Below are 23,053 nucleotides of genomic sequence, written 5' to 3'. Positions count from 1 at the left end.
TTTTCCCAGAATACCGAAAGCCAAAGAACACATAAGTGTTAATAAGCATGTGCAAGAGATAAAAGTATTTAGCCTCATGATGGTATTGATATACTTGTGCATGTGTTCGAGGCCTTTGGGTATGAATTATTTTTAAGTAGTAAATTTTTTATACTTGCTGAATGGAATAATTGGTAAATTTTTTTTTTTTCTTTTTTTTCTGAAGGGAAAGCACATAGAAATTTTATTTTCCCCACCCCACCCCCACAATCCGAAGGTCCACTAATACTGCATATGAACAGAAAAAGAGGAAAACATAAAAATCATGTTAGTTGTGCAATTCGCACGAACAAATGTTTATAAAAGTGGGTTGGCCAAAAATTTAAAAAATAGCTAACAAATAAACAACAACAAAAAAGTAATTTAATGGGAAGTGTAATGAAAAAATGGGATATGATGAAGCCCCAAATATCCTTGGCCTTCCAATGGACTAAAAAACATTTTCACAACTTAAGCATTAGGAATGATGTAAAGTACAAAAATTTGGATACACATCAAATGTATTTCATGTTTAATCAATTAAGGGGGAAAAAAAATAGAAAAAAAAGAGAGAGGGTTAATTTAAATGATGAACAGAAAAGAACAAAATTAAAAATTCCACCTGTGAGACTAGAGGATAGAACAACAGTATGTGAACCACCAAGTGTTATTAGTAAAAATATTAAAAAAGAAATTATGAAAGTTTGTGTTGGTAAGGAAAAAACAAAAAGACATTTTAAATTTCGAAATAAATATCGAATTAGAAAATTGCTAAGTCTAACTCATGATAAGGAAAATATAAAAGATAAAAGAAAAAATCCAAGTACATTTATAACACCTTTAACTAAATTACAGCATGAATCTACACTACCTAGAACATTAAATCATGACAGATTTAGTTTTCCTCACTCTTTTCAATATTCAGTGATATGGCATGGATCCTCTACTGTAGACCAGGAGGAAGACAACATTTGTTTTTTCAGTTCATATATCAGCGACTTATCACTCACAGCACGAGAAAAAAAAAAAATTAGGGAAATTCTGGGAGAAGAAAGGGTTGATTTAAAAAATGAAATGGTTTTCCTCGAGAGCAATTTTTTCAACACTTATAATCACAATGCGGCATATTTGGGGGATGTGGTTCAATTTTTGATGAAGCGTGTTAAGAGTTTGTGAAGACAATACGTGTGTGTATGTGTGCTGAGTGAAGCAATCATAATAGAGAAACGAAAAACATGCATTCGTGTGGAAATTCTTGTGAATGCCCTTGCCTTTTTTTCTCGGCTCTTTGTCTTCCCGTTTTCCTGCCTGTGTGTAACTATTCTTGTGCCTGTGTTTTTTTTTTTTTTTTTTTTTTTTTTTTTTTTTGTATCCTTTTAGAGAAGAAGGAAAAACTAAATTCACAAATGATAGAAATACAAAACGGGTGAGAGCATTGCGTGGGATATATCTTCACACGTTAGTATAAATTTAGGATAATCTGTATTGGATGTACTTATCGAGGGTCTCGTTTGAGTAATTCAGTTGGTCCAAGCTCTGCTTTATGCTCTGCAAATGGGTAGAGAAGTATGTAAATGTAATGGAAGAGTAAAATTGTGGTAGTAAAATATGATGGAGAAAAAAAAGTATGGAAAAAAAAAATATAAAAATGATTTCCACTGATATATTCATTTAGGAGCTACTTTCATGTACAGTCTTATTCTAACCTTTAATTCTTCATCCGTAATTTTGATCGTGGGGATTTGTTTGGCTATTAGTTCGAATATTTTGCTGTGCTTTATTTTAACACTGAAGTGAGGAAGGAATAAGAAGTATGTAAATGTGCTTGTAGATATTATATATAATATGCAAAAAATGATTACGCACACGCGTAAAAAAATTTGTGGAGTGAACAAAGAGATATTCATCATTACAGTGAACACGATAATGTACATGTGTTCAACCCATTGTATTAGTATTTTTTTTTTTTCTTTCCTTTTTTTTTTTTTTTTTAACCGGGTAGTTCATTTATTGTGTACTGTACATGAGTTAGACACTCACATGATGAACTTACTTCGAATAGGATTTTACTATCTTGATAATATAATTTGGAGCTACATATATATCGGAATTAAGGGTTTCATAAATATATACAGAAGCTATTTTAAATAATTCTATATTTTTAATTCCTGCTTTGCTATATGCGCCAATTATATGTACATAAGAAATGAAATTTTGTTGCAAGCTTTTTTTACTTAGGTTATGAATATTAGTCTTTTCATTTTCATATATTTTAATTATAGAATCTGCTATTGTGTTCATAAAAAATGTATTAACTTTACTAAAATATGTAAGAGATAAGCATAAAACAGATAAATCACGTATGGAATATTTTCCAATAGTAGGGAGAATTATATCGATACAATTTTCATATATTTTATTATCATTAATTTTTATTTGTTTAAAATGATTAATAATGGATGATATTTCTTTTGGCTTTAGTTCCTTATGAAATTCATAAAACTTCTGTTCAATTAATCTCCATATACACAAATCGTATATTTGACAGTTTTTTATTTTACAACTCAATTTGTACAAGTTATTTCCAGTTTTGCAATTCTCTACAGATTTGTATAAATCGTACAAATAAAAATCCTTCGAATTACTATTCCTTCTGTTATATTCTGTGTAGCTAATTCCTTTCTTCAGGATATAAAAAAAATTTATCTTACTTGTAATGTCATATATCCTGTGTGCATGACTATGGGAATCATAAATTTTCCCTATGTGAATTAATGTCCGTGACATTGAGATGGAGACGACGTACACAAAAAAAAAAAAAAAAGAAGCTGTTATTCTACTTTCCTCATAAAAATTTGTTTCATATAGTAGATTTACTGAGTGGATGCGAATGGAGGTGGACATGTTGAGGAAATTAATAGTCATAACTCAGTTATGTACATATAGGTAATAGAACTATTAAATGTATGATGCACGGTAACTGCTTGAGTAAACTTGTAAACAGTATATAACTGAACACAATTTTGCATATGTAGTATTTCCTCTTTTTTTCTTTTTTTTTTTTCTACCTTATTCGGGTGCTACGATGGTTCCTAGTAAGGGTACCTACTCGCGTTCACAACTAAATGAACACAAATACGTATAACATTTATGCATGTTTATCCATGCTTGTTCACGCTTAATCCATACTTTTGCAGGATGGACATTTCACTTATACAAGTTAGAGCCTCGAAAAAGTTTCACACGTCCATGACCACAAGGAAATGAAGCCTTCCCTGATCAGCCATCACACGACGGGAACTGTTACATGAAAATGGTGAAGTAATAATTGAAAATGCAGCAAAAAAAAATAAAATAAAAAGTCAATGTGAATGAGAAAGAGGATTTTTAAGCTAGGAAACAACTAAATGACAAACATTCTTTTCTCCCTTTCGTGCTTCAACAAACGTTGCTTAACAGGAACATACATACAGTATGGGTAAAGCATACCCAGGCATTTTTTTTTTTTTTTTTTTTTTTTTTTTTTTAGTGAAATATTTTTTTTATTTTTTAACTAATTTTTTTTTCCCCCTCCTTTTAATTAATTACTTTATTTCAATTTATTTTTTTGTCCACTTTTAACCCGTGCGGGATGCAAAAAATGTGAAAGAAAAAGGAATGACGAAATATGTGCACATGCCATTTTTCGGATATAAATCTTATTCTATTCTGTTCACTCAAAGGAATCCACTACATTGTCTGTTTGTTAAAGTTGCAAACATACTGCCATATTTTTTTTTTTTTTTTTTTTTTTGCATAACTCTTAAACTTTTTTTAGTGCATAACAAAAATTTCCCTCCTCTTGTTTATTCCCAATTTATGTATTCCCCGTATTACGTGAAAAGGAGGGTTAATGTATGTCACACTAATTAGCACATGTCAAATATGCCCAGGGGAAAAAAATGACCAACTCGTAAAAAAGTTATATGCACATATGTATGCGTGCTGATATGCACACGTGTATGCGTGCTGATATGCATACGTGCATACTTGCTGATATACAAACATGTATACATGCTGATATACACATATGCAGACATCCGCGTAGACTCATACATGCTCACTTGCGTAAGGAAATCAAATGCATTAATTTCTGCAACTACCCATTTGCACACACAGCAATACATGACCATACACGAAGATGGACATCAATTTGTACATCCACAGTATTGAGGTGGAGCTGCTTGATAAGGAAATAAATATGATTGATAAGGAGAAGGAGGAAGAAAATGTAGTTTACTGTTTGCACATTAAAGTGGAAAATGGCTCCCGGAACGATGATTCAAATTGTGATTCAAGTAGACCCTTCAGCGATACTTGGCGTGGTTTCAAGAATGAACTCATTAGTGGCCTGTTTTATGAAACACCATGGTACATGTGCATTAAGAAGGAAAAAAGCGAAGTATGCATGATGTGTTATGAAGTCAACATTTCTCAAGCTTTTAACATGTTGGAGAATGATGTTAGTATATATATTGACACAGAAAAAAGGGGATTCAACCTGTTGGTGTAACAATAGAGGGACTACTTTTCCTCTGCCCCCCCCCTCTAACCGTCATTGTACCTGATTTTTTTTTTTTTTTTTTTTTTTTTCTACATGTACGCAGTCATCTGTATCCTATCGAAAATGCTCATAACGAGTTACACAACTACACATTCTAACATATAAGAATAAGTAATTATCCCAATTTATATATTTGTTTTATTGTTTTATTATTTTTTACATACTCAGGAGGGACTCACACTGTATGTTCTGAGAAAAGAATTGAGCAAAGACAAAGTTCAGTACCTGCACCGAAACCAACTGAACATGAAGAATAAAAGGTTATATGATAAGAACAATTGTATCGATTTTGAAACTGATAACATAAAAGGGAAAATAAAAGTGTATTTAAAAAATGGAATAGTTTATAATAATATATTAAAGGAAATAAAATCAGATAACTTTGTTAAGGATGCCCATTTTGAGAAATTAACTTCCAATGGATTTTCCACAAGGTCAAATGAAAAAATAGTGGATGATAAATTTGGAGAATGTACGAAAGAACAAAACAGATTGTTACAGGATAAATCTATAACTAACGATTTTAATGAGTTACTAAATTCGAGGAAAGTTTTGTATTGGGTATACGTAGATGATAACAATAAGGAACAAGGACCTTTTAGCAGTAACACAATTTTTACATGGATCATAAATGAATACTTTGAAGATGAAACATTAATAAGACTACATGATAAGCACAAATATTATAAATTGTATGAAGTAATTGGATACATTGAAAAAAATGTTCTACTAAATTCTTACAATGATGAATTACTATACGATCAAACTGGGGACAAAACTCAGATCATGCATCAACATAATGATAAGGAAAGTATTAAAGTTCAAAAAATAGACGAAGCGGATTCATATCCAATTGTGCAGCATATAGAGATGGACAAAATTTGGTGCCAAGGTTTAGGTAACCAAAATGGTATCAAGAATTATTTCAAAAAGGAAAATGAACAAATTTTGGACATAGGGGAGGAATACAGCGAAGAATGTAAAAAAAAAAATTCGGAAAAAATATCTTGTGCATATGAAAACAAAATGGATACAAAGGATATTACATTTGATGTAGGTACCAAAAGTGAAGAATATTCTAATGTAGTAAATGCAACAATCTGTAACAAAAAGATGAGTAACAAAAATGTGAAAAAGAAAAATCAAGTAAAAAGGCTAAAAAAAGAGATTAAAAGAATAAAAGATGAAATGGTTAAGTTGAAGGAAAATGCGTGCTCCAGTAGATATTTAGTTTTTGATGATGCCGAGATGGAACGATACCCTGGGTTACCAGACAATCCCGAGGCAACAGTAGAAGCAGTAACATCAGATGAAGAAGAAGAAGAAAAGGAAAAAAAAAAAAAGAAGAAAACCTCCAAATGTGCATCAAAGGGTACCGCGAAAAGGACCTCAGAAAGCACCGCAGAAGAAGAAAATGTGTTTATCTCCAAAAATGATTTACAACACGGAGTGAGTAATAACATAATTGGTAAGACAATACAAAATGAATCTGTTCAAGAAAATATCAAAAGACACAAATATAGTTGTGTACATAAGAAGGGGAGAAACAATTCCCATTATAATGATAAAAATATAGTAGCGAGATTTGACAAATCTTGTGGAAATTGTCCCAATACTACTTCTTCAAGTGAAACGGACATAATCGAGAAAATAATTAGTGACATAAATGAAGAATTTCGAATAAAAGAAAATTATCAAAAACAAAGGTGCATTGAAATTGCAATGAGTAGCATAAATCAAGCACAAAAATGTCTTTTGAATATAAAAAAGAAGAGAATGACTTCTTACTTGAACAGAATAATAAACTTATCAATTCATGATCAGGCTATATACATAAGCAATGATGTGTCAAAGTTGGTCAATACGGGGAAAAAGAATTTGAGGAAATACAATCCTACATATGACACGTCTACTTATTATAGATCATGTACAGAATGTCCAATATGTGATATTGGAAAAAGTGAAATTCCGAGCGAGAGTGTATTAAGAAGTGTGAACCAAATTACAAACAAGAAATCTTACCTTTCCGAGAGTAGGAAATTTGGAGAAGATGTTTTAGCAGAAATCTCGAGGAAAAAGAAAATGGATTATTCGTTAGTAATAAATAAGGGACATGTGAAAACATCTGAGAATGATAAATCAGGGAATGAAAAAAGAGACTTGGAAAGAATGATAAAGAAAGGAACTGGAATTGATAAAGGAAGAAGGATCAGTGACATGAGGAGTGAAAAGGAACAAGCAACCATTCTATGCTTTAACCTTCAGAAGAACACAGAAGTTGTGTTTAAATATTACTTGAGCTATGACAAATTTTTAAATTGTGTAATTTTTATACAGTACAATGTAAGAAAATGGCTAAGAAAGAGGAAAAAACATAGAAGAGTGGCGAATAAGAGCTATTATCATGTTTGCAATTCAGGAAAATTAACACATTTGTGTGAAATGAATGGTAGGGGCATACATAACAACAATGGAGAAATCGAAGAAGAAGAAGAAGAAACGGAAGAAGCCAGAGAAGGAAAAAAGAAAAGTAAGACGGGTAGAACGAAATACAAATCGGTCCTAGTGAATCATATATTCTCAAGAGATTCTTATTTAAACAATGAAAAGAAGGATATATCCGAATTGTATGATAATGTTTTAAAGCAACAAACAAGAAACGAAAGCAAAGGAATGAAGATACCATTTAACTGTACTACAGTACTACGAAACCTTGAAGACGGGGAAAAAGGTTTTTCCTTGCAAAATTGTAGAAATGGTGATTACATTTTTAAAAAAAATGATGGTATGAACAGATGTGAGGAAGATGGACTCATGAAGAGGTGCAAGGAGAAGGGATTATTTAAAGAATTTTCCAATTTGTTTAACAAAAAGTTTGAATATGAAAAAGATGAAAAAGGAGTCAAAAGGGAAGATATTGAAATGATAAAAGAAATGTCTAACATAAAAAGTCATGATATAAATATAAAACAAGATGATCCAAGATTAAATAAGCAAACTGTACATGAGCATTTATGTAATGTGTTAAGTAAGTATAAAAGTTTTAGTGAGGAAAACAGAACGTATGAAAATTTGAATGATTTGAAAAGGAATGACAAATTTACACTGAATTTAAACAAGTATAATAGCTTTCTCAAGTCGATAGAAAAAAAAGATATCACTAACAAAAGGGACACATTATTAAAAATAGTCAATAGCGTGAAATTTGAAAACATATTAAATGAAAAGAAAAAGAGCTACAAAACGCAAAAGGATTTTAAACATGGTTCTATTATGTCCATGTCAAATTCGTTTCTTAACCATAAACAAAATATCACCAATAATTGAATTTCTAATAATTCATTGCAGAACGGGTTACATAATAACAGCATTAACATAGTTATTAGCATAGGTAGAAATGATAATCAAATAGCACTAGTTAAACTTCTACAAAAAGGTGATTTGGGGTGTATATGTATGTTTGGGTGGGTATGGGAAGGATATATTGGTAAAAAACAAGTAAATTTAACTGATTATACAAGTATAAACAATAGTGTAAAAAATTTTTTGTTTAACAAATTTGGGAATAAAAAATTGAAAAATATTGTAACGAATAATTTTTATGAAGGGTATTATTACAATCAATTTTTAAAAAATCACAATGACATTTTTGTTACAAAAAGGTGAAAGGTTATTTCTTTTAAGTGAAGACAGAAACAATCACATTGCACTCGTGTGTGCATGTTGTTCTTTGTTTTTTTGTGAGGTAATATGATATATGTTATAATTGTGTAAACATTGAAAAGGTTTTCCATTTTTTTTTTTTTTTTTTTTTTTCGATCTGCCCATTTATTTTGTTTCATTAAATGAGAATGTTTTAGTAAATACGAAAAAGTAGAATTTGTGTTTACATCATTTATTTGAAAGTTTACAATTTTTTTTTTTTGTATCATTAATTATCTATGCCAGTATAAACGCACTCTTTTTTTTTTTTTTTTTTTTTTTTTTTTTTTTTTTTTTTTTTTTTTTTTTTTTTTTTTTTTTTTTAATTTATGAACAGTTTAGTGTAGACTTATTATCATTAAAAAATAAAATTGTTCCCTGTATTAATGGTTAATTAGGACGAAAAATTTATTGTGGGGGTTAAAAATTGTTCCATGATGGGCAAGTAATATGGGGGAAAAAAAAAAAAAAATTACACATGCACATGTACAAACAAACTGTGCAGCTTACACCGCGATGAAAACTGAACCAGATCATCAGTCACATTTCTGCTATATGTAAGGGGTTGCAGTCTTTTGTTTATTTGATACGTCTTTTAACAGGTTCGAGTTAATAGTTCCCGGTCCTAATTCGTATCCAAAATTATATCCATGTTTTAAAATATTTTCCAAACAAGTATTTATTTGAATTGGGCTAGTTAACTGCAGAAGCAGTAACTGTTTAATTATGTAGGGGTCGTCATAAGCACAACCATCAACATTTGATATAACAGGTATTTTTAATTTTTTGAATGTTATTTGCTTTAACACATTTTCTAAAACTTTTTTAGCTGGAAACATGTAAGAAGAATGAAATGGCCCGGATATTTGTAACTTCTTTGTAAAAACAGCTTTATATTTTTCTTTTGCTATTTTGTTAAGGTATTCCATACTTTCCGGTTTTCCACATAAACCGAATTTTTTAGGTGTCATATAACTAACAATAAAAATATCATCATTCATTTTTTTATTTACATCATCTATCAATTTGTGAATGTTATCTATAGTTAATCCAACAACTGCGATAGTTGTCATATCATACAATTCCGCACAATTTTGCATTGCTCTTCCCCTTTCTTTTGTTAAATATACTCCTTCTTCAAAAGGTAAAGCTTCTGAACATGTTAAAGCAGAATATTCACCTAATGAGTATCCCATACATAAATTTAATTTCATGACTATGTCTTGATTTTCTTGTTTCAATTTTTCAAACGCAGCAATGGATACAGTGTAAATTGATGGTTGCGAAATTTGAGAATCTTTTAATTTTTCTATTGGCCCATTTTTTATGACATCCATTAAATTGTAACCTAAAACTTTGCTTGCGCGATCATAAATTTCTTTAGAGTTTTTACAAGTGTTATACGTATCTAAACCCATGGATATGTACTGTTCTCCTTGTCCTGGAAAAAAAAAAGTATATTTAGAGCTGTATGTTTCTATTCTATATTTTTCAAAATCTTTTAGTTTCTTTTTTACATAATTTTCATTTTCAGATGATGTCATAATTTTCTCATTCATTTCATCGTTCTGATTTTGTTCTTTGGTTAATCTCCTTCTGTTCTTTTTATTATTTTTGTTTACACCACTATGAAACATCCCCATGATTGATCTTTCTTTTAAAATGAAGCCTTTACTTACTTCTGAACTCCATAATATGATTCTTGTTACCGTTGCAGCTATGGTTAGAAGTGTATAGGGTTTTTTCAAAAACATCTTGTTTAGTTCTTATGCCAAAGGGGAAACTATGTATAACACTATTCTTACAGTTGTTCCTGCAAATTCATATATTTCTGCCTATGTGTATCCTTATAGTTATGCACTATTTTGATGTTCAAAAAAAAAAAGAATATAAATAAATAAGCGTATTTTGTGAAATATAAAATTTTCGTATTTTTCCTAGACTGCACTTGATAGTGTGTAACGTTGATTTGTTTTGGGTGCAACTCGTTAATTTTATAAAATCTTTTTTATGTGCATACATAAATGTACGTAGGCATTTTCATGCCTTAATGAATTATTTCTTCCCTTTTTGTTAATTACATGAGTTTCTTTTCTTTTTTTTTTTTATTGTTTTACTATTATTTTCTCTCTCTCTCTCTTTTTTTTTTTTTTTTTTTTTTTTTTTTTTTTTTTTCCCTTTTTTTTTTTTTTTTTTTTTTTTTTTTTTTTTTATTTTTTTTTTTTTTATTTTTTTTTTTTTTTTTTTTTTTTTTTTTTTTTTTATTTTTTTTTTTTTTTCTTTTTTTTTATTTTTTTGTTTTTTTTTTTTTTTTTTTTTTTTTTTTTTTTTTTTTTTTTTTTTTTTTTTTTTTTTTTTTTTTTTTTTTTTTTTTTTTTGTTTTCTTCTTCCCCTTCTTTATGTTTGCACGGATGTGTACACTAATCAAAATGTACATACCAACATAACTGTCTGTACTTATGTTACATGTGCGTACAAGCATATGTTTGATCAGTTCTTCCTGTAATATTACTTTTACGTTTGTTCTTCTTGTTCATTCTGAGGAGATACCATGTAAGAAAAGTATCAAAATAAAAAAGTCTATACAGTGTAACGGTGTATCAAAATCACTAAAAAAAATAAATAAGCAAAAAAATTAAATGTAGAATTAACAAATTTATAAATTATTCTCATTCTTAGTAAACCTTTTTTTTTTTTTTTTTTTTTTTTTTGAAACCAGAAATTTTGTATGCATACATTCTTATGTAAAAAAAAAAGAAAAAAAAAAAAATAATATAATATAATTGAATATTGAAATAAAAGAATAAATTTTTCTACTCTTTGTCAGGCAAGAAAAACTATCGTTATACATTTTGTAAAAATGAAATGAGGCCACAAAAGATCCTCTTCATGTTTAATATATAATATTTTTTTTTTTTTTCACCATTTTTAGCAACTTAAAAAGTGGACGTGTTTCAATGATGTGAACGTAGAAACAAAGTGAAAAACAAATAAAATGTATTAAATGAAAAAGGAATTAGAGGAATGTTTAACTCTAATAAGTAATGAATTTGTAGTTCCATCTTTGTCTTTTACTTCGTATAAGAAAATCATATTACATTTCGATATATGTATCCTAATACTTACTTCAACTGAATGTGTCATCATGTGTGGTGATATGACACCATTTATGTGTTTTTCTTCTTTTTTCAAGCAGTATAATCTTAATTTAAACATATCTATTAAAAAAAAAAATAAAATATATAAGGTTCCTATTTTAATAAAGCTGCTAAGTGTTTTTTTTTTTTTATTTATTACCGTTACTAACAGAATAATTCTAAATAATATATGTATTTTTTTTTTTATAATTATACGAATTTACTAACAATTTATTAGGTGTTTCTTAACAGGTGTACCTCTCCTCACTCTCTCAACTTTGATTTTATTGGCATCCCTGTATATTGTCTATAATAAAGTTCTCCTAAGTATGTGTATGTGCATATAACGCTGGTTGAATGAGTTGTGTCTTATGGAGAAAAAAGAACAAATGATGTGAAGTACACAAATGGGAAATATTTTATACTTAGTAAATATTTCGCAAGTGTAATTGTTTTTATTTTTTAAAAAAAAATGTACAGAACGCAAATGTGCATATTGAAAGTATGTTCATGCCTTATATGGCCAATTTGTTTGATTCCGTATTTATGATTTTTACTTCCCCTTCCATATTTGCTTCTATAGTAGTTCACTAAGAATATCACAATAATACATTTCATATGTATCCATTGTAATGGGATAAGTACCTCCACTTTATGAATCTACCTTTTAAAAAGAATTAATTGATAATTAATTACACATGACTGAAAATGTAATTACATTACCCAAGGGGATATATGCTCATGTATTTTATGACATATCTATGCTAGTATACTGCCCCCTAATACGGAGAAGAAAACAAAAAAATTATAAAAAAAAATAAAAAAACTCAAGGAAAATTTAAAATTCGTATATGTACGTAACACGTGTACATTATACATACGAATTGGGTAATATGTTTGTGTTAAATATAAAGAAATATGCATGTTCAGTAATACTATTGCAATGAAAAAAAAAAAAGAAAAAAAAAAAAAAAAATTGAGGAAGAAAAAAAGAGGAAAAATGGAAAAAAATAAAAAATTGAAGACCTATTGTTTTAAAAAAAAAAAAATTATGGAAAATAAAATCTCACAACAATGTCGCGAATATGTTTATTAAAAAATCAGAATGTACATGTGTTGTCTGGTTGGGGATACATTTTTATATTTGTAATGCCAGAACATTGTAATAGCTGGGAAATTAATGCGCTAAAATGGAGCTCATATGCTCTTATCATTTTTCTTATTTTATTCTAACGTATTTGGAGTGGCTAAAAATGTAAACCATATATAGTGGAGAGGGTTTAAAAAGGAAAAAAGTGAAACGGGGGTTTGCTAACTGTACACTAGACAAGTTGGGAGCATATGCAACGTGCACTTAATTTATCATTTAATTCTACGTCCTTTAAGGGAAGGCCATATATATATAGACACACAAGCGCAAACACACACACGCACAAAAAAACACACGCACAAAAAAACACACGCATAAACACACATGCACGTATGAATAAACGAACCCCCTCAAATCAAACAATGGGCAACGTATTGTGTGAGTTTGAGTTGTGTGGTAACCAGGTTTTTGTGGCTTCTTAGAGATCTCACTTCTCAACCAGATTTCGAAGGCCAACCGTTATTTCTTCCTCCAAGGCCTTGAAATACTTCTTAAAATATTCATCTGAGTTTTTTGGGGATTCAAATTTCATATGTGTAATCTTATTTATGGTTGGCCTTAAGGTATTATAAATAGAGCCCCAGCCAATTTTCCTCTCTCGTGAGTCATATTCTTGTAATGTCCTCAAGCACTGAGCATAAAAATGGCATATGATTTTCATCATACCAACTGTTTTTTGTAAAGGGCACATATAGTCATAATCACTAAATGCATTTTGTTGAAGAAAATCTTCTCTTATAATTTTGGCAACTTCCATTACTACTTTTTGATCTTCTGATAGGGAATCTTTTCCAACCAGCTGAACTATGTCATTTAAATCACTTTCTTGTTGTAATATATCACTTATTTTTTGTCTCAATGATAAGAAATCTTGATCAAAATTATCAAAATATTGTTCTAATTGCCTTACATATTTAGAAAAAGAAGTTGACCAATTAACTGATGGAAAATGTTTTCTCTGGGCTAATTTTTTATCTAATCCCCAAAATGCTTGTACGATAGACATGGTTGCTGTTGTTACTGGATCAGAGAAGTCTCCTCCTGGTGGAGAAACAGCACCTACAATAGTGATAGAACCCGTACGAGATGGAGATCCAATGCATTTCACTTTACCTGCACGTTCATAAAAAGAAGCTAATCTAGCACCTAAGTAAGCAGGATATCCACTATCAGCTGGCATTTCTGCTAAACGTCCAGAAATTTCTCTTAAAGCTTCAGCCCATCTACTAGTACTATCAGCCATCATAGTAGCATTATATCCCATATCACGAAAATATTCACACAGTGTTATACCTGTATATATACTTGCTTCCCTTGCTGCAACAGGCATGTTGGATGTATTTGCCACTAGGCATGTTCTTTGCATAATACCAACATCTTCATTATCCACCTTTGTTGTTAATTCTGGAAAATCTGATAAAATTTCAGCCATTTCATTTCCTCTCTCTCCACACCCTACATAAATAATTACTTCACTATTTGAATATTTTGATAAAGCCTGAGATACACATGTTTTTCCACATCCAAATGCACCAGGAATGGCACAAGTACCTCCTAACACGGTCGGGAATAAAGAATCTAAGACTCTCTGTCCTGTTAATAACAATGTGTCACCCGTTACTTTTTCTAAAACTGGTCTTGGGTCTCTAACTGGCCACAGATGTGACAATCCATACGTATATTTCTTTCCCTGGTATTCTAATTCAAATATTTTATCCTTCAATGTGTATGATCCATCTGGTGCAATATATGTAACTCGGCCTTTTGCATTTGGCGCTGCCATAATTTTATGTTCTTTAAACAATTTATTTTCATCTACATATCCAAATATATCTCCACCTGTTATTATATCATTTATTTTCACTTTTTTATCTGCATAAAATTGCCATGTTTTATCATGATCTAGGGATGTCATATCTATTCCCTTAAAAATATAAACATCACCACATACATTTGCAATTCTTTCTAAAGGTCTTTGGATTCCATCATATATATTATCTAATATTCCTGGTCCTAATTCTACTGATAAGGCATTTCCTGTTTTTGTTACAGGGTCTCCAACTGATAGTCCAGATGTGTCTTCGTAAACTTGTATATATGCATAATTGCCCTCTAATCGTATAATTTCTCCAACCAATTTATTCCATCCGACTTTGGCTAGCTCATACATTCTCGTACCGCTCATATTTTCAGCAATAACCAGTGAACCTGCCACTTTGTATACAATCCCGGGTTCTTCATTTTCTGAGGATGGCTTCGTCATTTTGGAATAATGGATGAATGTGTTTCAGGGTAGGTATGATGCCCGAGTAAACGGGTGTTTTGGCACAGATGATATATCGTGCGTTTGGATAAATTGTATTCTATAGGTATAACAGAAGCAGCTTAAGAACAGAATGTAAAGTGAAAAACAAAAAGGACCACTTCAGGGTGTGTAAAAAAAAAAAAAAAAAAAAAAATCGTTAGCGTGGGTATATATTAAAACGAGTGAAAAAAAAAAAAAAAAATTTCTACTTATTCAAGCTTTCATACACGTTCACATTATTGTTTACATAATTTACAAATGCTACGTGTGTGAAGGAGAATAAACTGACAAAATAATAATGGCAACAAACGATTGGTAAGTCAAAGCATAACTGAATTCCCTCGAAGCGCAATGGTAAAATTGAGTAAATGTGCCCTTAATTGTGTGAATTATATTTTAATTTAACTTCATTTAATTTGCTTTATTTTACTATATTTTGCTAAGTTTTACCACATTTTGTTATGTATTACCACATTTTGCTATGTAATACCACATTTTGCTATGTATTACCTTATTTTGCTATGTATTACCGTATTTGCTATTTATTACCTTATTTGCTATGTATTACCTTATTTGCTATGTATTACTACATTTTGCTTTCATTTACTTTATTCTTTTTCGGAATTAATAATTTTGTGGTAGTCGAAAAACATATATATACCTAATGGCCTCTATTCTGATGCAGATCTGTCAATTTATGTAAATATCGTGTGTTTTTCACAAGTTCGTTAATTCGCATACCATTGCGTTGGGTCAGTAGAAATACTGGAACATTTATGTCCGCACGCGCTCATGGGATTATTTTATTTTTGTCATGATATTGTTTTATGTTTTTTTTAAAAAGATAGGACCTCATTCTTCAGGCAGAGCACTTAAAAACAGTTTTTTTTTTTTTTTTTTTTTTTTTTTTTTTTTTTTTTTTTTCCCTTAAGGTGGTGGTAATTATAAGAAGTTGAGTATACCGTGCGAAAACGTATTTTCAGTTTTATTCCATAATAATATATTAAATGTATGTTTTCGTAAAATGTTACATATGTGTGATGCCCATTTTTATTTATTTATATTTTTTTATGCAGTGTGTGTTTTTCCTTACCAGAAGAAATAGCATTTTTTTTTTTTTTTTTGGGCATCCCACACATTTGGGTAAATATATCATGTATCACCAACAATATATAAGTGTGCGTGGGATATTATTATATATGCACATGACTTAATGAATCACTACAAGCAGATATAGGGATGTACACATTCTTTACCTTAACTTATTCTACCCATATGTGAATTAAATCCATAAATAAAACGGCATAAAAATGCCTTTCAAATTTCACACCATCTTGAAGGGTGTGATATTCCTTTTCCTATGTTTCTTATTTATCAAAACATGCACTGTTATGTTATGTTCATTGAGTATGGGATAATTTTACAAGCTGGTGAAGTGTCACATATGTTAATTTGCAAAGGTATTACTAGGTAAATACAAGCTTGCATTTATTTTTCCCTTTGGCTTTTCCCTCCATAATCGTTGTGATGTGTCAACGAATAAGTATATAATTAGGTAGGATGTATCCAATAAAAGAAGAGGACTTGTTTTTGTACACACAGAAAGAAGCACACATATTTTTCGTTTTTTTAACACAAAAATGAGGGGCTTTTTCTGACGAAGGGGAATTAATTTATTCCTTCTTTTTTTTTTTTTTTTTGTATTCTATACCTGGAGCATATATGCATAAACATACGACACTCATTTGTGTTTGTATAAGCCAATGATATAGAATACAGTGAAAACTGGAAAAATATTCAAAGGAATGAAGGCCTGTTTGTGTGAATGGATTTACGTCAGTTATATAGAGGTTCACAAGGAATAATAGCAGTAATATATATAAATATATGTAAATATACTTATGCGTTTATTTACTTATTTACTCTTTTTTTTCTTTTTTTTTTTTTTTTTTTTTTTTGCAAACGTGTGTAATGGGTATGGTTACAAGAATGAACACATTTTGAAGAAATGTGCAACTTTTTTGTAAACTGATTGTTATCGTTAGTTTTTCCTTATTCATGTATGTGTACATATGAGCTTATTCACATTTTGTAGATATTCCCACACGCAAACAAACTGCAAAAGCTTCAAAAAAAAGTATAAGGGAGATATATGTCAGAGAAATTTTGTTACACAGTGCGCATTGCATGTGTATTTTTTGCAATAAATCCTAGCATTCTACTACTTTTATTTGTTTATGTTTTTTTTTCATAACACGAAAAGAGAAGAAAAAAAAAAAAAAAAAAAAAAATTACAACCCCATATCACCCCTTTTTTTTATAACGAGAATATGCTATTAACATCGCTTGGTGAATAAGTTCGCTCCTCATATTTATGTATAGAGTATTAAAAGGAATAATGGTCTTGAAAACATGTGTATTGGAAATGTATGATCGTATAAAATGTCAATGGTTTTTCTTTACTCAAATTGAAATGTATGAAAAAGATAAATGAATCTTTATGCGGGAAAAGTGCATCTGTAAGCATACATGTGTATAATTTTTTTTTAATGTTGTTCTGCGTGTGATGACAGTAGATTCCTATAAAACCCTAAATGGGATAGACCTGGAGATAGTTTGGAGCGAATCTAACTCACAATTTGTTAAGCACATTCCAAAGTTGAAATAAAAAAAACATCGCTTGAGAGTTTAAGTTTTTTTTTTTTTTTTTTTTTTCTCATCCATTCCCCATAGAATTTACCAATGTGTAATGAAATAAACGTAACAATATATGTATGAAACATTTCCCATTTCAAGATGATAATAAAGGCACGAAAGAGAGGAGAAATATATAATTCCTTTACAAAAGACTTTTATACCTCGTATAGTGATGCGGATATACTCATTATGACAACCATTATAACATCACACAGATGTTACTACCTACCACAGTTATTCGGTTGGGCACCTATGTACTGACGTGTATGCATGCTGAAAATGAGTCCCTGTAATCTCTATGCATTTAACGGTGTGTGTGTTACATTTTTTTTTTTTTTAAAAAGTAAAATTTTTTAGTTCTTAAATGTAAATAATTTCATTTCTATCACAATTGGTCTCTTATATTTACCCTCTCGGGTTATGTGTATATGGAGTTTTCATGGCGAAAAAGTAAATATGTATGCAGGTATGTGTGTATATGCAAAGTTTTGCATAACGTATGCGTTATATTTTTATAAGCGCCTTTGTTTCTTCTACAAGCAGGAAAAATGGATTTCTCCTTTTTTTTTTAAACTCTCACATTACATGAATTACACATTGTAAGTACATGTATATATGTACATACATATACGTCGAATGTGCGTGCCAGCTGGGTAAGGGGATTTATAACTTATTTGTGAGTCTTAATAAGTATTCCTTCAGATTATTGGATATGTTTTCCATGGAAAGCATCCTGTTCATTTCGTTCATCATCATGTCTTGTCGTTTTTGGTCAAGTTTATTCCATAATTTAAAGGGATCACATAACTGTGTGGCAACCATGGGATTGAATTTATCAACTTTCATAATAATATCTGCCATCATTTTGTATCCCTTTCCAGAAATGTCATTGAAATATCTTAAATTGTAAGTGAATGGAAGATAAACAGCTCTAATTTCATTGGGATTTTTACTATCCTTTAATACTTCTGTTTCTAGTTTTTTGATGATATCATATATGTCTTTTCTATCTGATCTGGATACAGTCTTCAACCATTCCTGTAGTAATAATTCATCATCTTTGGACTTATTGTAGGTATCTTTATAGAGGTCGAAATATTTATCATAATATGCTGATACAGCTAAGCTGGCTAGCCAATTGGATGGATATGGTGATTTTGAGTGTTCCAAAATGTGATCCAACATATGGGGATATTTAGCTTTGCTTAATAGGGTTAATAAGGTATTTCTTAATTTTCTTAAATTTAATTGTTCAAAATCGACATAAGATTCATCTTCAAAATGTGTCATGTCGTCAGCTTTGGCTTGGATGTTTTTAAAGATTTTGAAGTAAAGATCATTCAATTTATCACCCAACTGTTTGTATATAAAATCTTTCGTATCAGCTAATACATCTGTATCTACATTGGTAATATGATTTATGATGAATCTATCACGTGGTAGAGTTATAATATATGATTTGAAACCTGCATCTGCATGAGGATCTTCCATTAGATATCTGATGGCATTAATGAAATCTTCATTTACGGGTGTTAATGTTGGTTTCTCAACAGAATCTTGTTTATTTTCCGATTTGGCTTGTAGCAACTCTTGGTAATTTTTTAAAATTTGTTTCATGTATAGATCTACACAAACATTATATCGTACAAATGCATCTGTGTCATATTTTAGAAGTAATATTCTTTCAGTATCAGTTAAGTTATCTTTAATATAAACAGGTGCACTAAATCCTCTGAATAAAGATGGTATAGGTTTCTCATTTACATTTTTAAAAATGAACCTGTCTTTATCTTTCTTAAATTCTAGAGTAGTTTCTGGAATAACCTCTTTTCCATTGTGCGGATTAATAAAACCAACCTTGATAGGAATAAATAAAGCCTTCTTTTCTGTTTGATTTGGATCTGGATATGTAACCTGCGTTACATCAATTACGAATTCTTTTTTACTTGCATCATATGAATATTCAGCTGTCACATGAGGAGTACCACTTTGTGAGAACCATAATAAATATTGATCTAAATTTGCTGTGTTGTCACCTTTTTTTAATTTATATGCTTCATTCATAGCATCGTTAAAATCTTCACATGTTGCTGTGCTACCATCATTCTTTTTAAGGTATATGTCCATTCCTTTCTTGTAATATTCATCTCCTAATATAGTTTGATACATTCTCATTACTTCACTACCTTTATCATATACAGTCGTGGTGTAGAAATTGTCCATACTAACATATGATTCTGGTCTAATCGGGTGAGCTAAGGGAGAAGAATCTTCCAAAAATTGGACACTTCTTAATACATCAACATGATCTAAACGGAATGTAGCTGTTTTGGTTGTTTGTTCAGAAAATAAATTTTCTCTATGTACGGTCAAACCTTCCTTAAGAGTTAACTGAAACCAATCCCTTAAGGTAACTCTATTACCAGTGTAGTTATGAAAATATTCATGTCCAACAACAGTTAATATTCTTTCGAATGAGAAATCAATGGATTTTTTCTTAGATGCTAATAAAGAGTTCGCATTAAAAATATTTAATCCTTTATTTTCCATTGCACCAACGTTGAAGTCTGAAACAGCTACAAGGTTTAATCTTGACAAGTCGTATTCTAAGCCAAAATAATCTTCGTCAAATTTCATAGCTTTTTTTAAACATTCTAAAGCCCATTTTAATTTAGATACATATTTCTCTTCACTGAATACATATAATTCTACTTTCTTTTTTGAAAATTTGGTAACATAACTATCACTCAAATGTTTCAAATCTCCAGCAACCACAGCGAATAAATAACATGGTTTCAAATGCGGGTCATTAAATCGAGCTCCATGTCTTCCTCCAGGTATTTGAAATTCATTTAATTTATCACCATTGCTTAGAAGTACTGGATATTTTTCTTTATCTGCTGTAACTGTTACATCATATTTAGCCATCATATCTGGTCTATCAATAAAGAAAGTAATTCTTCGAAATCCTGTAGCTTCGCATTGGGACACTATGATATTCTTTGTTTTATACAAACCTGTTAATGCATAATTTGTTTCTGGGTGTATAATAACTTCAGAACTGAATGTGAATTTTCCCTTTGGAATGAACTTTGAATATATGGTTAAAAATTCGTTATCATATGTGTAATGTTCTCCTTCCTTTAATTTATTGTTGTCAATAGATATCTCTTTAATTTCTAAACTAACACCATCAAATATGAGATCTTCTCCATTATAATGTTCACTCAGTTTCATGTCCAAAATGGATCTTACAGATGTTTCTTTGTCGTAAATATTTATATTCAACGTCACATTATCAATGACGAATCCACTTGGTTTGTAATCTTTTCTGTAGTGTATTATGGGTTCATTTTTTCCATGGTTCTCATTATCGTCTCCTGTAACTGAACTCACTGCAGTGTTCGCTCCATCGTTAGTGGCACCTGTGACACCTGACATTTTTTCGATTTCACCCAATGCATTTTTGCTCTTATCCTGTGGGTGGGCGGAATTAACACCATTATTGTTTCCTTCTGATGAATCCCCTCCTCCTGATATGTTATTATCCTGATTTGGTATACTCATGTTGTTTGTACTGTTGTTATCACCCTTCTCACTCATTAACCTTTTTTGTATTATGTACGATGGAAATGGTGATCTCCTAATACTGTAGTTCCTAATACCTGATGATTGGTCCTTTCGAAATATATCTAGATTGACAAATTTCGATAACTGCAAATCATATATCAAGGATGATAAGGTAATCAGTGCCTTTGCCTTTGTACTTGTTTTGTTTGCATTAATTCCACTTAACGCGCGATTAACTATACCGCATGGATTTTTTCTACAGCTCTTACTAATCATGCACGTATTTTTGTAATCTATGGGTGTATGTTTTACTAAGGCTACTAAAACCGTTATAAATAAAAAATGTAGATTGAGCATTTTTTTTGTTATCATTTTGCGTAATAAGGATAAAAAAAAAAAAAAATATATATTTGTTTGTTCATATATATATCATATATATATGAAGTAAAATAAACAAAACAATTTAAACAAGTTAAATTTTTTTTTTTTTTTTTTTTTTTTTTTTAAAGTGTTTCAAATTGGCGTTCGTTACGCGGGAACTATTCACGAGCCTTGCAAGGCATATAGTTCGCGTATGCACAAAGGGAGCATGTGTTATATATGTATGTATGCATATATATTATATACATATATATAACATGCATGAATTGAGTAGGGGTAACGTAAATTCCTACATGTGACGTAGCTAAACAACCAGGTGCCCGTAGGAGGAAATATGAACTCTTACCGCTTATCTATAGCACAAGCACTATTGTATCATCGCTTTGTAACGGTGATAACGAGAAAATAAATATTCAAACATGAAAAGTGGAGGGGAGGAGAGTTAATCCAAATATATATATATCGTATATTACATTCATAAATGTATATATAATTTATTAGTAAACGTAGATGGGCAAGAAAAAATCACGCGTTCCTAACGCGTATGTTATTAGCTTAATCCTCATTCGAAGTGACGACTCTATATGTGTTGCCGTATCAACATGCATATATAGTGCGGTCGTTAACTTTGTATTTTTTTTATTGTTTTATTTTACTTTATTTATTTATTTATTTTTTTTTTTTTCATCTTTTTGCATATAGTTTTAAGCACTTTTTTGGATATATTTTTTTTTTTTTTTTTGAGTAAATTTTTCTTATAAATGAAATTATACTTCCGCTGAAAAAAGATAACCACCTTAAATATATGGGGGTGCTTAATTATTTTTTTTTTGCTTAATAAAAGATGAGTTATGTTTAATATAAAATTATATGTGCCACAGCAAATGAGGCAAAGCTCTATATATAATACCAAAAGAGTAAAATTTGAATTTGTTCTTCCAGCTTGATTTGTAGTGTAGAAGTTGGTAAAAAAGAAAAAAGGCCCATACTTGAAAGTAAAATAGAATTAGCAGTAATTTGTTTAACGCTTTTCAGAAAAAAATCATATGTTAAATAAAAAAAAAAAAAATTAAAAGGGAGTTTTTTTTTTAAAATATAATTTGAATTGGATCATATTTAATCAAATTTAATCAAATTTAATCAAATTTAATCAAATTTAATCGAATTTAATCGAATTGAATCGAATTGAATCAAATTGAATCGAATTGAATCAAATTGAATCGAATTGAATCGAATTGAACTGAATTGAATCAAACTCGATTATGTTAAATTAAAATGAATCAAATTCGATGGTGTTAAATCAGTCTGATCAATTTAAATTAAATTACGTACCAATTTATTGACCACGGGAGCACAGAAAATCTGGCATTTTACATGGATCATTGGTGTAATGACGTGGTACCATTGAAAAATTCCATTTATGGAACCACATAGAATGGTGTTTGCAAATTAACAAACGTTCGTTGTTTAGAAAAATAGAAAAGGAAAAG

General features: G+C 30.0%; 6 protein-coding genes across 6 annotated transcripts; 2 read left to right on the top strand and 4 right to left on the bottom strand.

Annotated features, from left to right (window-relative positions):
- Positions 1–405: 405 nt before the first annotated feature.
- PGO_141250 (hypothetical protein, conserved) lies at positions 406–1,194 on the top strand (the record flags this gene model as incomplete). Its single annotated transcript, XM_028690119.1, has 1 exon — positions 406–1,194. The coding sequence occupies one exon, from the start codon at positions 406–408 to the stop codon at positions 1,192–1,194; it is 789 nt and encodes a 262-aa protein (XP_028545920.1).
- A 294-nt stretch (positions 1,195–1,488) lies between these two features.
- On the bottom strand, positions 1,489–2,805 carry PGO_141240 (hypothetical protein, conserved; the record flags this gene model as incomplete). Its single annotated transcript, XM_028690118.1, has 3 exons — positions 1,489–1,566; positions 1,725–1,806; positions 2,072–2,805. 3 exons carry the CDS (start codon positions 2,803–2,805, stop codon positions 1,489–1,491), a joined length of 894 nt encoding a protein of 297 aa, XP_028545919.1.
- A 1,393-nt stretch (positions 2,806–4,198) lies between these two features.
- On the top strand, positions 4,199–7,948 carry PGO_141230 (hypothetical protein, conserved; the record flags this gene model as incomplete). Its single annotated transcript, XM_028690117.1, has 2 exons — positions 4,199–4,519; positions 4,790–7,948. The coding sequence occupies 2 exons, from the start codon at positions 4,199–4,201 to the stop codon at positions 7,946–7,948; spliced, it is 3,480 nt and encodes a 1,159-aa protein (XP_028545918.1).
- A 926-nt stretch (positions 7,949–8,874) lies between these two features.
- Positions 8,875–10,077, bottom strand: PGO_141220 (malonyl CoA-acyl carrier protein transacylase precursor; the record flags this gene model as incomplete). The annotated part of the gene is made up of 1 exon (XM_028690116.1): positions 8,875–10,077. The coding sequence occupies one exon, from the start codon at positions 10,075–10,077 to the stop codon at positions 8,875–8,877; it is 1,203 nt and encodes a 400-aa protein (XP_028545917.1).
- Positions 10,078–13,037: 2,960 nt separating this feature from the next.
- Positions 13,038–14,873, bottom strand: PGO_141210 (vacuolar ATP synthase catalytic subunit A; the record flags this gene model as incomplete). Its single annotated transcript, XM_028690115.1, has 1 exon — positions 13,038–14,873. The coding sequence occupies one exon, from the start codon at positions 14,871–14,873 to the stop codon at positions 13,038–13,040; it is 1,836 nt and encodes a 611-aa protein (XP_028545916.1).
- Positions 14,874–18,275: 3,402 nt separating this feature from the next.
- PGO_141200 (M1-family alanyl aminopeptidase) lies at positions 18,276–21,554 on the bottom strand (the record flags this gene model as incomplete). The annotated part of the gene is made up of 1 exon (XM_028690114.1): positions 18,276–21,554. The coding sequence occupies one exon, from the start codon at positions 21,552–21,554 to the stop codon at positions 18,276–18,278; it is 3,279 nt and encodes a 1,092-aa protein (XP_028545915.1).
- Between the last annotated feature and the right edge of the window lie 1,499 nt (positions 21,555–23,053).

The sequence above is a fragment of the Plasmodium gonderi genome (assembly GCF_002157705.1).
Source record: "Plasmodium gonderi DNA, contig: Chr14, whole genome shotgun sequence".
NCBI lineage: Eukaryota > Apicomplexa > Aconoidasida > Haemosporida > Plasmodiidae > Plasmodium > Plasmodium gonderi.
This window is presented reverse-complemented; position numbering and strand designations above follow the sequence as displayed.